At 39.9% G+C, this 13,388-nt stretch overlaps 1 protein-coding gene across 1 annotated transcript; it reads right to left on the bottom strand.

Annotated features, from left to right (window-relative positions):
- Positions 1-3,714: 3,714 nt before the first annotated feature.
- On the bottom strand, positions 3,715-10,308 carry cdo1 (cysteine dioxygenase, type I). Its single transcript, XM_053420581.1, has 5 exons — positions 10,035-10,308; positions 8,062-8,139; positions 6,624-6,781; positions 5,969-6,138; positions 3,715-4,784 (listed from the first exon to the last, which is right to left on the bottom strand). Exons 1-5 carry the CDS (start codon positions 10,202-10,204, stop codon positions 4,755-4,757), a joined length of 606 nt encoding a protein of 201 aa, XP_053276556.1. The 5' UTR covers positions 10,205-10,308; the 3' UTR covers positions 3,715-4,754.
- Between the last annotated feature and the right edge of the window lie 3,080 nt (positions 10,309-13,388).

Consider the following 13,388-nt stretch of genomic DNA (forward strand, 5'->3'; position numbering starts at 1 on the left):
TGTTCTGGACTGTGTGCATATAGTCCCAGAACTTGTGTTATGTTTTGTTTGTTTCCATTTATACAGCTGAAATTTCACTGAGGTGAAAATAGTCGGATAAAGTGAAACAGGAAAACTCAAATATTGTGATCATTTTATTCAGCGAATGATGTGATGCTGAGTGCGATGACATCAAGAGGAAGCATTAAGGAAGAAGGACATTTTCACCAAGTGAAAACGATGAATAAACCAGAATAGCATGAGGTAGAGCTCAGGCCTCAGTCAAGGCGCAACACATCTGCATTTTTATTTCGATTGACACCAAAATGCAATCAAGGGTATTGGCCCCCTAAATATTCCTCATTTTTAATCAAGATCAACTCCGACTAAAACAGACTTCAGCAAAAATGTAAGTAGGGCAATAAAACTCAAAAGTTTTGAGTTTGAGTTTGAGTTAGCTCTACTTTCACTTGTTATTTCTCTTAACTCAACACATAGTTGACTATTACATTGGAGCAACATTGAATCTTAACTTCTCTCAACTTAACTCAGAGTTGAATTAACTTATATTTTCGATTTGTAACAGCTTAAAATCGTTACTTCTGACCTATAAATTTACAATTTTGCAATTTCAGTTCTTACTTCTGATAACCTTACTCAGAGTTTTTAGAACTTATAATTGTCAATAAACTAAGAAAGGTACTTAGGTTCAGATTTGTCTGTGTAAAAAATTATGAGCATATTTCAATTTAGACAGAAACATATCTTAACGTATGAGAATCTTAACATAACATGGTAAAATAAGGAGCAGATACATGTTATAGAAGTGTGACTGATGGGCAGGAAGGGAGAAATCATAGAAACAGAGACAAGGAGTTGGAAGTAGATCTGAGTTTGTGAGTATCTTGGAAAAAGTTAAACTAACATAAAGACAGAAGAGGTCAGAATAAAAAAAAAGGAAGGGCGTTTAGGTGATGAGAGATGTACGGTAGAGATGAGATAGCAGGAAATGTAGAAAAGGGAAGGATCCACCAACTGTGACATCATCATCCTCCTACACAGTGACCCTTCATCTTCTCCTCCTCGGGGACAGTTTCCTTGCAATGACAGACAGGAAATCAGACTGGGAAAACCCTTTGGTAATTGATAATGAAATTGAAAATTAAATGATTCCAAATATTGCATAAAACACTTTTTCCACAAAGAATAAATTGATGTGCTTGACATATTGACAAACAAAATATAAGACTCCTCCCCCCCATACACAGTATTAAGCCAATAACAAGTCATTGTTGACCAAGTACAAGTCTTGAAGACAAGTACACTGGGAGAGATAAAGACAACAAAAAGTACAAGTGTCTTCAGATAATGGATATGAACATTTGGCACAATACAAATAAAATGTAATTAAATACAGTGGAATGGATATGGTAGGGTAGAAAGGTAAAAGTTGAATTCAAACTTAAATACAGCATGAATAAAACCTTGTGAGTCTATCTTTAATAACAGTATATCTTTAATATATAGATTTTACAAATAAATACTCACTAGACAAGTCGTGAACAGCCTCTCATGACTCGGAGGTGCAAGGGAAGGCTCAAGACTGCAGTTTGTCTTTGTGCCGTCATGTCGGATGTCATGGAAACATGTTATACAATGAGGTTCAAACTATTTCATGAAGCAGCATTCATATTTCCCCCCCAATTACATGCAGGACTCAGTAAATTAACGATATATTACAGTCTAGTAAAGTTGATAACTCTTTCCTCTAAGACATTCAGCAATTACCTGTGAAATGCAAGTGTAAAATGAACTAATTCAAGTATATTTGGTCTTATATAAATCAGGGCTCCATAACCAATGGCCCATATACAAAATAACATATAAAATGTGTAACATAATTATGATGACACAAAAAATAACGTTTGCTTTTGGCCTCTGCAGCCAAAGCTCATTTCACGCCTTATTTTTGGATGATAAACCATAATTTAAGACTGAGAGAAAGTTCAAATCCCGATCTAACAATATAATGTCTGGCTTTATTGTTTCGAGCCAAGAAGCTCAACATCCTGTGGTTGTTGTTGTGGATAAATCATCAGCCAGCAGTGTTCTGACTCTGCACTGTTCCTTCCTTTTATTGAAGGATGAATCACTTGATAGGCAGCACCACGATCGATAAAGGGCTCTGCAGGAGGCTGCATCCTGCCTGGCACACGCTGATCATGGCCTCTTACAAAACAGGTGCTTCACTGGGACAATGGAGGCTGTCACTCTGCTGTTAGGTAACTGTGGCTGGAGGCCATCCCATGGTTGACCTGCTGCAGAGAATCCCTGAGGAACCGTATTCATCAAGCTCTACTCCCCAATACGCTGGGTGAAGGAAAACAAGGATGAACTGTGACTATAAAGATAAGATAAGATAACCCCTTATTAGTCCCTCGATGGGGAAATGGAAACGCGTGTTTGTTGGTTCACTAAACTGTCGGTAATAAAGATAAATCTGAGAGAAATGCCTCTTTGGCTGAATAAAGGCGAAAGTGAAAACCAGGCTGGTGCAGAACGCATGAGGAGATTTTGGTTGAGTCTATGTGATTGAGTGTGGTTGTGATCTGATGAAGGCCTAATATTTTCAGCGCTGAAAACTGAAATGGAGTTCTGCAGTGTTTCTGCAGAACTAAAATACCCACCTTTAAAAATCCAAGCTCAGAGAAAACACAGAGTACATTGTGCATCTTCAATTTGTTCACATGTAGAAACTGCTTAAAGACAGTATAGTGAGGAAAAATGCAAATGGACCGGTCTTGAAGCCATTGGTAGGCAGAATGCAATATTCATGTCATTTGACGTCACACTCAGTCATCAGGTTTGCAACAGTCTCGATCATCTGTGGCACCTCATCTTTTCCCTCTGGTTCGAGTGGATATAGGAGAATCTGATTTAAACACAAAACTAATTTTTCCATCCAAAGTTGATCGTGACAAGGAGACATTAATTTGAGTCTGGCACCCATATCTAGGCTGTTATCAGTGCATTATTAAAGTTATCTTTTTATTGGTCAGGCTAATGACACATCAATTTTTCTTCTGAACTAATTCACAAATTCAAACGTGTGCATTTATTTATTTGTTGGCTGGTGCAAGACCGAGTTAATCAATGTTCATCTATTGCTGTATTTCCACTGATGTGACGAGCAGTGCGCCATTAGAGGCGGACAAGCCTACTTTCATTAGCTTCTAATTTGATAGAGGAGTCGATAGGAGATAACACTTCCCCCACCTAGCAGCAACTAAATGAAGCCGATCTTCTGGTGCCATCACGGTTACCTCAGGTCGTAACATTTCCCTCAGTGATATAGAACACACAGACAGACACACAAGCACACACTCACACGCACAAACACACAAATCACGGGACTTCACTACCTTAACATTACTCTTAGACGTTGTTTTACGTTATACACCAGATACAAGAACATACTTTCAATTCAGCCAAGTCAAACTTGACAGAACATGATAGAATTTGTATTTGATTTCAGGAAACACAAAACATAAATAAGGACCATGTGGCCTGACGAACTACATTGTGAAGTTTCATAATTTATTATTGAGTAACATTACTACTGTCCCTACCCCCCCGAAGTATAAGCTGGGGTGGTAGGGACAGTAGTAATGTTACTCATTAATAAATATATATATATTTTTTAACATGAAACAGTAAAGACAGCCCAGACTGCAGTTCTGTGAAAGGGTAATCGTGTTTAATGGTCTACAGTCATGGCCAGATTCATCATTTACTGCATCACAGAAAGCCGGCATGCGTCTGACAGAGCTATGAGAGGTGCTATGCTGCAAAACTACACACTTCATAAATACGGCTACAATCAAAATATGCCAAAATCCTGAGAGAGAGAGAAAAAAAAGGCTTTTAATCTAAACACATTGGATCTGCCAATAACAAAAAAGAAAAAGAAAAAATAGTCCCTCTCTAAAGTCTCTCTTGGTCAAAACACATTTAGGAGAAAACACGGTCGCTGGCTGATTTAAACACTCCTTCCACGGACAGAGTACTCTGTAAATAAATTACAAAAGCATCACACTTTTAAAAACAACACAACTCTAAAGCTTTACACTTCTTCATCCAGGACACAAGGAACAAACACTTTCTTTCTCTTGAATCAGACTGTACAAACAGGGTTACATTTCAACACAACGCTCAACAGGTGTTAAAACTATTCAGAGTGGCACAAACTAAACACAGTTATATAAAAGTGCTCCATCGAGATTCGTGTGTTCCTTCTCCTTGACGTGGAGACATTTTGAGAGATACACTATAACGGCAATATCTTCCAGTTTTGATGTTGTTTCTTTTCTTGTTTTTAAATGCTTGCGCTCTACTCTTCGATTATGGGCCATAACTTTAGAGAAATGTGGGTGCACAGGTCATGGACAGACAGGAATGTTGTTATTGGAAAAGGGTCTCCTCCGGCCGGGCAAACAAAAGGCAGATTCAGTCCATGTCCGAGCCTATTCATGCATTCATCCTGTGCTCATCAGTATTTGCCGCGCTCACACTGGGCGGCGATAAAGCCATTCTAATTACCGGGGTTGTCCTTTTGAACCGGTCCGCTCCGGGTCTTTTTTTTTCATTTTTTTTTATTTTTAACACGGGCTGCTTAGTCATAGTTGGTTCTGCTTTTCACTTCCCTTGGATCCATCTCACATTGTCATTTCAAACGCAACTGTCTTCGTCATGCGGGAGCCTCCTTCGGGTGACCGCTAGTTGTTCTCCTGGGAGGCTGTGGTCCCCTGGAGGAGAAAGTGAAAGTGAGACAGAGTGAGACGATGGGGTCAGGTCAGTGAATCACACATTAGCTACAGTACGTCCACCTCAAGGCTAAACCTGGATAACACAGCAGCTAACTGGACTTTCTGTCCCAAATCCTCAACCTCGAACCACCACAACGATTCAAAGCTTTGTGCGTTGTCATTGTGTACTCAGGCTTGCATGCTTGTTTCTCCTACTATCTTATCTCCGCTGCTTTGTGTTGCAATGTAACGCACTAACTCGAGAGCGTGGTCAAGGTATGCTTATACAACTGGTAGATTTCTGATAAGGCCGATGTTTGTTGGCTGCAGCAGGCAGAGGTCCAACACTGAATCTGCTCTCGTTTCACATCTTCACCTTTTTAGTGTAATTTTCATTCTTGTGAAAGTAAGTTAGAAATAAGAGGAAGTTTTACACTCATAAGGTCCATTAATAAATGATGACACCTCCTCCTCTCTGAAGATGAAGAACAGCTCCCACTTGTTCGTTGAGTAACTTTTCTCGTGCACTACAGCAACATTTCTGTTGAAACAGCAGCCGCATATGGAAACCGATAGAAAACCTTACTCATAAAACCTGTGTCTTTTCCAGGGGTGCTGCTGTTCTTAATGTGAGCAGCAGCACACTATTAAAGTCCCCACATCCTGCTCTTAAGGAGGTACATTTCAGAGGGTGGAGGAGGTTGTGTGCATTCAATTAAATGTTTGTCGTTATCCTGTGGGTGGTATTAAAAAGACAGACTAAAGTGCCGGGTGTGTGCAAGTAATGGAATATATATATAATATGTACGTTTGAGCAGTTCTGTATGTATATATGCATATTTCTGTAAGTTTAGAAATAGAAAAAGAAAAGAGGTCCGATAGAAAGGGTCTCTCTGTTCAGTTGCAGCAAAAAATCTACAGAGACGTTATATTTAATGTCTTATTGGTCTGAGTGCAATGCTGATTTTAAAAGTTTTCATATTTTGATATATTTGTGTTTAGTCTCCAACTAGTTCATGAATCCCACTGACAGAATTTGACTTTAAAAAGGTTTGGGCTTCCAAAGGTCAAGAAACACTCTGTGTTTGGGTTTTCGATTCAGATTTTTTCCCACTTGGTTATGTAACTGTAAATGTCATGGAGGTTATGTTTTAAAGCAATAGAAATGAAATAAAGTCCCTTACAAAAGGAATCCTCTCTCCGTATTTGCTCCAGAATGTCATCTTGACAGTGTTCCTGTGGCCTGTCCGCTGGTCAAAGGTCTGGCACGCCTGGAAAGGGGGACTGTACAGGTGCAAACTGACTGCACTCTCAGTGTGGCTCACATTTTCCACACGATGCAGGCCCAGGGAGTCTACAGACACACACACAAACACACACACACACACACAGACACACACAGACGCACACAGGAACAAGCAACATACATTTAGACAGAGTATGCCACTGGAATGCTGTGAAACGGGGCTCACAGGCCGCGACTCAGAACAAACATCACACCAGGGCTCTGCTGACTTTGCGAAAAGCACAGATTCAGGGAGGGAGACCTGAATATTTCAGTTCAGTGTAAAGTTACAAGTGGCTGGTAACAGTGAGGCCTATCGATTCAAACACATTACACTGAGATAAGTCACAGCAGCGTATCTTGTGAGGAACAGAACATGTAAAGGACGTTTGTTCTACTGTACAGAACACAGCAGTTTAGCTTCGGCAAAACAATGTTAGTGTGCCCTGAGCACAAATAGAGATAACAACAGATCTGTGATGTTAACATGAGAGAGGAGCTAACTCCGAAGAATAGAGACAGTCCACACACACACACACGGCGGAGTTTCTCACCGTTTATGTAAGCAACCTGGTTTTCCTGGAGAGTCCTCTGCGATCTCTGCACCATATCTCCGTGAGATTGACAGTCGGGCCACTCGAACAGCGTCTCCTTCAGCTGACCCTGGAGCAGCTTCATGAAACAGTGGGAGTCTGTGTGGTCGTGGATGCTGCTGCAAAGCGTCAAAAGGAACACAGAGGGACACGGCGTCAGAAAACGTCCGACCTCTTCACGGACAAGTTCAGAGAATACTCTAAAAAGTATATCTAAAAAATACATATAACGTGTGTATATAAATGTGGCATTTAGTCTAAAGGCCAGGGGATTTTTTTATCTAGAAGAGTTTGCGTTTTTAGATACTCTCAGTGTCTCCGGTTGGCAGGGCTGAGTTCATCCATAAAATGTACGTAACATGATGTAATGCTGTTTCAGTTCCAAAAACCATAAGCTGTAACACATGTGTCACACATTGAGGCTGCTCCTGTGGGAAATGAGACATTCTATAAACCATTATGTACACCACATCCCCAGTGCTGCACTAAATCCCAGCACCAGTCCCGAACGCACCGAGGCTTGAAACACGCCTGGATGTGTCCAGTAAACTCTCACAAGACCTGAGATGTGTGTAACATGTACACAAAATGGTTAAACCACATCCCTGCTACAACCACGTCCACACCACAGTGTGGACTCACATAAAGACCCTGCTGCACAGCTCTGCAGAACATCCACAAATGATTCAACCACATCCAATCTGAATGAATCGCTTCCAGGTCTATTGTAAATATTATATGTGATGTTTGCCGACAAAGTGGTGACGTACGACCGATATCATCTAATAATGGGTGTTGACACCACCTTTCCAAGAGGCTGAGGAACATTGGACCCTCTTATCTTTTAACAACTAATAAAATAATGACCCTAAGAAGATCACTTGTATCTGTTGTATAGAAAAGAACCATCAGTGAACCTTGACCCGAGAAAATCTCATAACCACCAAAACACCTTTGCTTCAGTGGATTCATCTACATGGGTTTAATCTAAATACATGGGTTTGTCAATTTAAAGCTTCTACAATACAGGTATAATAATAGAAATAATAAATATACAAATAAAATGATTATTATCAATAATAATAATAAAGTTATATTTGTATAGCGCTTTTAACACTGCTCAAAGACACTGGACTTATTAACTACAAATATGAAATAAAATCATTATCACACACTGGATTTAAAATAACCATCATCAACAAATATGGAAATATAAAAGAGACGCATAATACGTTTAAATATATCTGTGGTAACCTATGAGACCAAACCATAGAAGATTATATATGAATATAATTGTCTTATTTAGTGCATATAATACATATTATATACATATGGTTATGTATATAATATGTTAGTTTTTGTCATGTAAGTCATTGGGTTCCGTGTGGAAGCATCTCACCTGCCGTGTCCTTCACCCCAGCACAGAATCATGAGGTTAAACTTCCCGTTTCCCTCATCCACCAAGTTCCTTGTGTACCTGAAGAAAAAAAGAAGCGTACAACCGGTTACAAAGGAGCAGGAAAACATACTGTGTGGTACATTATGAATCTGAGCTGGCTTAAGCGTTCAGGGAAATCCACATGACACTGGGTTCACTGTAACTTGAAAATGTAGCTGTAGAAGTTTTTTCTTTAAAGTTAATATAAATCCATTCTATTTCCATTTTATTTAATGGAAAAACTTAAAACTTGATGCGTGCACCTGTGTTAAGAGGTTCATTTATTTTGTTATGTCTTGCCAAAGTACAACAGCTAGATTTTTATGTATATTGTCAATTCCATCCACTCAACCGGTCGTACAATAGGGAAGGAAATGTGTCTCATATTGTTTATTTGACAGAAGCCAAAGAAAACACAATCTTTCTCATGCACTAAAAACCCAGCTGGACCTCACAAGGGACAGACAACAAAGAAGGGGCTGGGGTGGGGGGGGGGGGGGGGGGGGGGGGGGGGTTCACTGACCTACCACTACTCTTTGACTGTTTTATTTCCATCCATAAACTGCAGCATGATATCAGCCTGAGTGTGTCCCTGCTTAGTTTGAAATAAGAAACCCGAGGACACCTCTGCACGTTTCATGCACAGCTCTGAGACATTCTGAAAGGCTCCGAATACTTCTGAGACAGCTGCAGCTCCCAAAACACACACACACACACACACACACACACACACACACACACACACACACACACACACACACACACACGTTTGTATTTCTATCTTAGTAAGGACACACATTGGCAAAATGCCTTCTCTAGCCCATTACACTAACCCTAGCCATCAAAACTAAACCCCTAACCCTAACCCTTAACCTAACCTAAACCTTATTCTAACCCTAACCCTAAAACCAAGTCTTAACCCCCAAACAGTCCATTAAGGGGGGGGGGGGGGGGGGGGGGGGGGGGGTCACAAAGTGAGGACCGGCCAAAAGGTCCTCACTTTGCAAAATGCCCTAACTCCGTCGGTTGTAGGCTCAACCTGGTCCTCACAAAGATAGCTGTACAAGCGCACACACACACACGCAAACACACACGCACGCGCACACGCACACGCATCCATCTCTCGGCAGTAATCAGCGGGTGTGTGTCCGTCCTCGACGTTGATTGGACGGTCCCCTGCACCCTCCCTCCACCGACCCTCACTCATCAAAACACTGCGACATGGAGCTTTTCACAAAATCAATGAATAGAGCTGCTGTATAATTTAAATGGTGAGGATCTATATCCGCTAAAACAGGCGTAAACCAATTTAGACTGATAACATAATAAACAGGCCGCATTCATATAAATAATAATACAACAACAAAAACAAGTATCTTGATGTGACCAAACCATTTTATTTGATCTCATTCCTTATATTGTTTTTTATGCATCTCGTTATTTTATTGGTCTAATTATTATGATATTAGTTCATATGTTATTCCCAAATTGTATTTTGTGTGTTTGTTGTATCCGGAGCCCAATGATTATACATTAATCTTTACACTTCCACTTCCTTACAGCTCAGGCTTTGTGCTTCCACAAGAAATAAAATATACGAAATAAGAAAGAGAGAAAAGCTGATATTCTTATCCATGAAATTACTAGTTTGAAAACGTTATAAATAACCCGTCCTTAATGTATTATAATCACAATTTCTTTCAAATCAAACATGCACCTGTATAAAGCAGCCTTCACATTTTTTTGATCTGCATATTTGCAATAGGATGTAATATGGAGCCATTATAAAGAATAGGTTATAAGAAGAGTATGACTGGTTCACAGCAGCTCACTGGGCCACTGGGACAGACATGGGCGCAAAGTGCATCAGCAGAATAAACCAGTAATATCTCAGTACTAGGATACTGGTTGTGTGTATTCTTTTTTTTTTTTACCTGTACTGGTCAAACTTTGCATACTTCATCCACTCCTGGGGTTTGCTCTCATAAGATTCCATCACTCCCTGGACCTCCTCCACATTGATGTAGTCACTGTCGAAGATGTCGTGCAGACACTTGATCAGCTCGTCCAGCGTCTCTGGCTTCAGCAGCTCGGTTTGCTCCATGTCTCTCAGACCTTCTTACTCCCTCAGGTTTAATTCGCCTCCGTTAAAACAAACAAGTTTCTCTCACCAACTTTGCACAGACGTTGACTTTTTATAGGCTGGCGCCGTATTTTGGGACGAGCAGGCGATGGACTGTACCACTGTGCAGAAGAGGTGAGCACCAGCTGCACATAGCCATATCAGATTTACTTTATGGGAAATAAAGATATAGGGAGATTGTGTAAAAATAAACACGTGGCTTCACTTTCGCTATACTCCTTCTATAGAGATGATATTATGTATATGTTTTATTCTGCATGTTCTATTATGAAGCTCACACATTAAGGACTTGGACTGATCCTCTCTGAGTCCAATTCCACCACGTTGTCACAAACGCAGCCTCCCTTGTTCGCTCTCTCTCTCTCTCTCTCTCTCTCTCTCTCTCTCTCTTGCTCTCCCTACCCCCTCTCTCTCTCTCTCTGAGGCATTCCTCAAACAATAGCAGCCTCTCTCACTCTTTGTGGGCCCTCTCCTCAGAAACACAGTCATCAACACAGTCCAAGGTGTCAGCGCATCAGAGGCTCCAAAACAAAAACAACGTGGTAAAAACAGGGATGAGAAAGATTGAATGGTATCAAGAATGTTTACCTCGGAGACTTAAGTTCTCAGGGTTTATTTTCAGACCTTTAATCACCACAGTTTTGGTTACATGAAGTCATGGAAGAATAGATGGACTAACAATATGCTACATGAGAACCCAGAATACTGTTTAAAACAATATGCATTTTAAAACTGAAAAAGAAAAGACAGAAACATCAGAGAGAATTCTTTGATGCTTTGACTTAAATATTCATAATCTAATGATGGGACATACAGTAAAGAAATGTGGAGGGTTTTATGGGTATGGTCGTGGAAAAGTAGTAATTGATCACATATATAATTAAATCAATTAGTCTGATATACATTGAAATATATATTATAATATAGGACTGACCTTCTCAGGACCAGTACACCTTGTGGTCCTAATGATTGAAAGGTCAACTTCGAGGTCCTGGTTTAAGTCAGTGGTGGGATGGGTGGATAGAGTCGAGTGGAGGTTAAGTATAAGGTTTTGATTTAAGCTGTTTTACAATGAATGGAAGGCGAAGTCCTTACAAGGATAGCTGCACATAGTGATAGTGTGTTTTGGTGCACATGCCCAGATGTGAGTCCAGAGGAAAAGAATGGTCTCGTTTTTTTATCCTGCAGATTAAGTTAAGTCATCACTGAGGATTGTTCTACAGTTTATTAGAAAAAATTCTAAAAGCTCACTTTGATCTGTAATGTTGTTTCACACATTCTCCAATATGCTCAGCAAACAAAGCTCAGTACAAACAACAGGAAGCGAACTTGGATTATATTTTGCAGGTCCATGTGTGGATCTGAGTGCATGTACGTGTACTATGAACATAACTAAGACACAGAGCCAGACACATGGAGATTTTGGAGACATCACATCCCACATCCTCCTGCTGGGATGTCCTCACCGCTGTTTGTCAGCCCGTCCAGTTGTAACAACTGAGCAGAAACTAATCATAAATCCTTTTTGTCATTGCAACACATTCACAGATATATATACAGATCAATCACAGACGGTGCTCCCCCGATTTCCCTCAAAGAAGAGGACTCACTGTGGAGAAAAACAAGAGAGTGGCAGCCAGTAGTTTGAGGGTATTATAGGTCACATATGGATCTGATAAAACTTGCAAAGTGTTATTCTTTGCACACTGTTGAGCAGGTTGGTCTGAAACACGAGTGCTGACATGCGGATGTGAGCACAGTGTCGAGGACAGGGGAATCAACAGGAGGCTGCTTGGGGAGGAAAAGCTCTCTTTTCCACTTGTCAGAAATGGATCAGGTACAGTTGTGTCAGTGTCACTGGTCAGCAGAGACCGAGCTGTGTGTCGGTGTGACAAAGACAAATCCTCTCTGACTCAGGAAGATTTTCAGGCTTTCAGTTTTCCTGGCAGAATGAAAAGTGGAGAATGTTCTTTGCATCAGGAGCAGTGCCAAGTTTCCTGCGAGCTGCCACATCATCAACACCGCATGTGCTGTTGCCCCATCTTGTGGCTAAAACCTTAAATCTGCAAAAACAAATCAAGTCAGCACAGGAGACAGAGAAACCAGTAATTTAAATGCAGAGTGAATGCATAATTAAATATAATGGGGCTGAGGAAAAGGAAAATTGTTTTCATCTACCAGATTGGTATTACGTAACTTTTACCACACTATGGAATAGGATCACGCAGGATCAGCTGATTGTGCACATGATATCTACAAACACATTTCAAATGTCGGGGAAAGAGGTGTCAGATATCATTTATATATAGATGTATATGTATTTATATAATGAAGTTTTATTATTATTGTGCAAACAGTAAATGTGTCTTTTAACTGCATTTCATACACACATTTCAAAAAGAATATCAGTGTCCTGTATGAAGTGTCACAGAAATGTACAGCAAAAATAAATAAATAAGTAAATGAATAAATCTATAGATAGATCGATAAATATGCCATGCACAAAGTATTCATTATTTGATATTTTAATGCTTCACAAAAAGAGGATTTTTTAAAACAAATGAAATATAAATCAATCAATTAATATTAAACCTTCATATTCCTTTCCACTGTATACTTGTTTAAAAGGAACAAAAATAATAGTAAGATAAGATAAATGATCATCTTGATCTGGTGCCGCAAGGGGGAAATGTGCCATGTTGCATTAGACAGTAAACACACAATGTAAACACACGGAAATATTAAAACAAAGAAATTAATACGCCTTTGGCAAAATGTAAACAGCTCATATACACTGTTATAGTATTTCACATACATCAAATAGAAATTACACAGAAAATTACAAAAATCTGAGTGAGGTATTTGTGGTTCTATTATTCATATTCTTAAAATGGAATCACTATAAGACAAAGAGCCGGACAAGGGGACCGCTTTATTACATATTTGAGTATATAAATAAAACACAACAGAGCTTTAGACATGTAGACTTACATGTATGGTTATATTAACACTGTTAATAATAAGAATATCCACTGGATCGATGATCAAAGAGAGACAACAGCTTTGTTTTTCCCCGTGTGCGTTTTGCAGACGGAGGAAGTTTGGACCATGTCGGCCTCTGTAGCAGGAGCCGGGGGAGGAAGAG

Source organism: Pleuronectes platessa, chromosome 4, assembly GCF_947347685.1.
Source record: "Pleuronectes platessa chromosome 4, fPlePla1.1, whole genome shotgun sequence".
NCBI classification, from domain to species: Eukaryota; Metazoa; Chordata; class Actinopteri; order Pleuronectiformes; family Pleuronectidae; genus Pleuronectes; species Pleuronectes platessa.

Bases quoted from the DNA above. Each gene is read 5' to 3' on its own strand.
- cdo1 (XM_053420581.1), bottom strand. From the start codon at position 10,204: ATGGAGCAAACCGAGCTGCTGAAGCCAGAGACGCTGGACGAGCTGATC. The intron at 6,782-8,061 runs GTGAGATGCTTC...GACGCTTTGCAG, and splicing joins TGGGGTGAAGGACACGGCAG to CAGCATCCACGACCACACAG. The intron at 6,139-6,623 runs GTGAGAAACTCC...GTGTGTCTGTAG, and splicing joins CCAGGTTGCTTACATAAACG to ACTCCCTGGGCCTGCATCGT.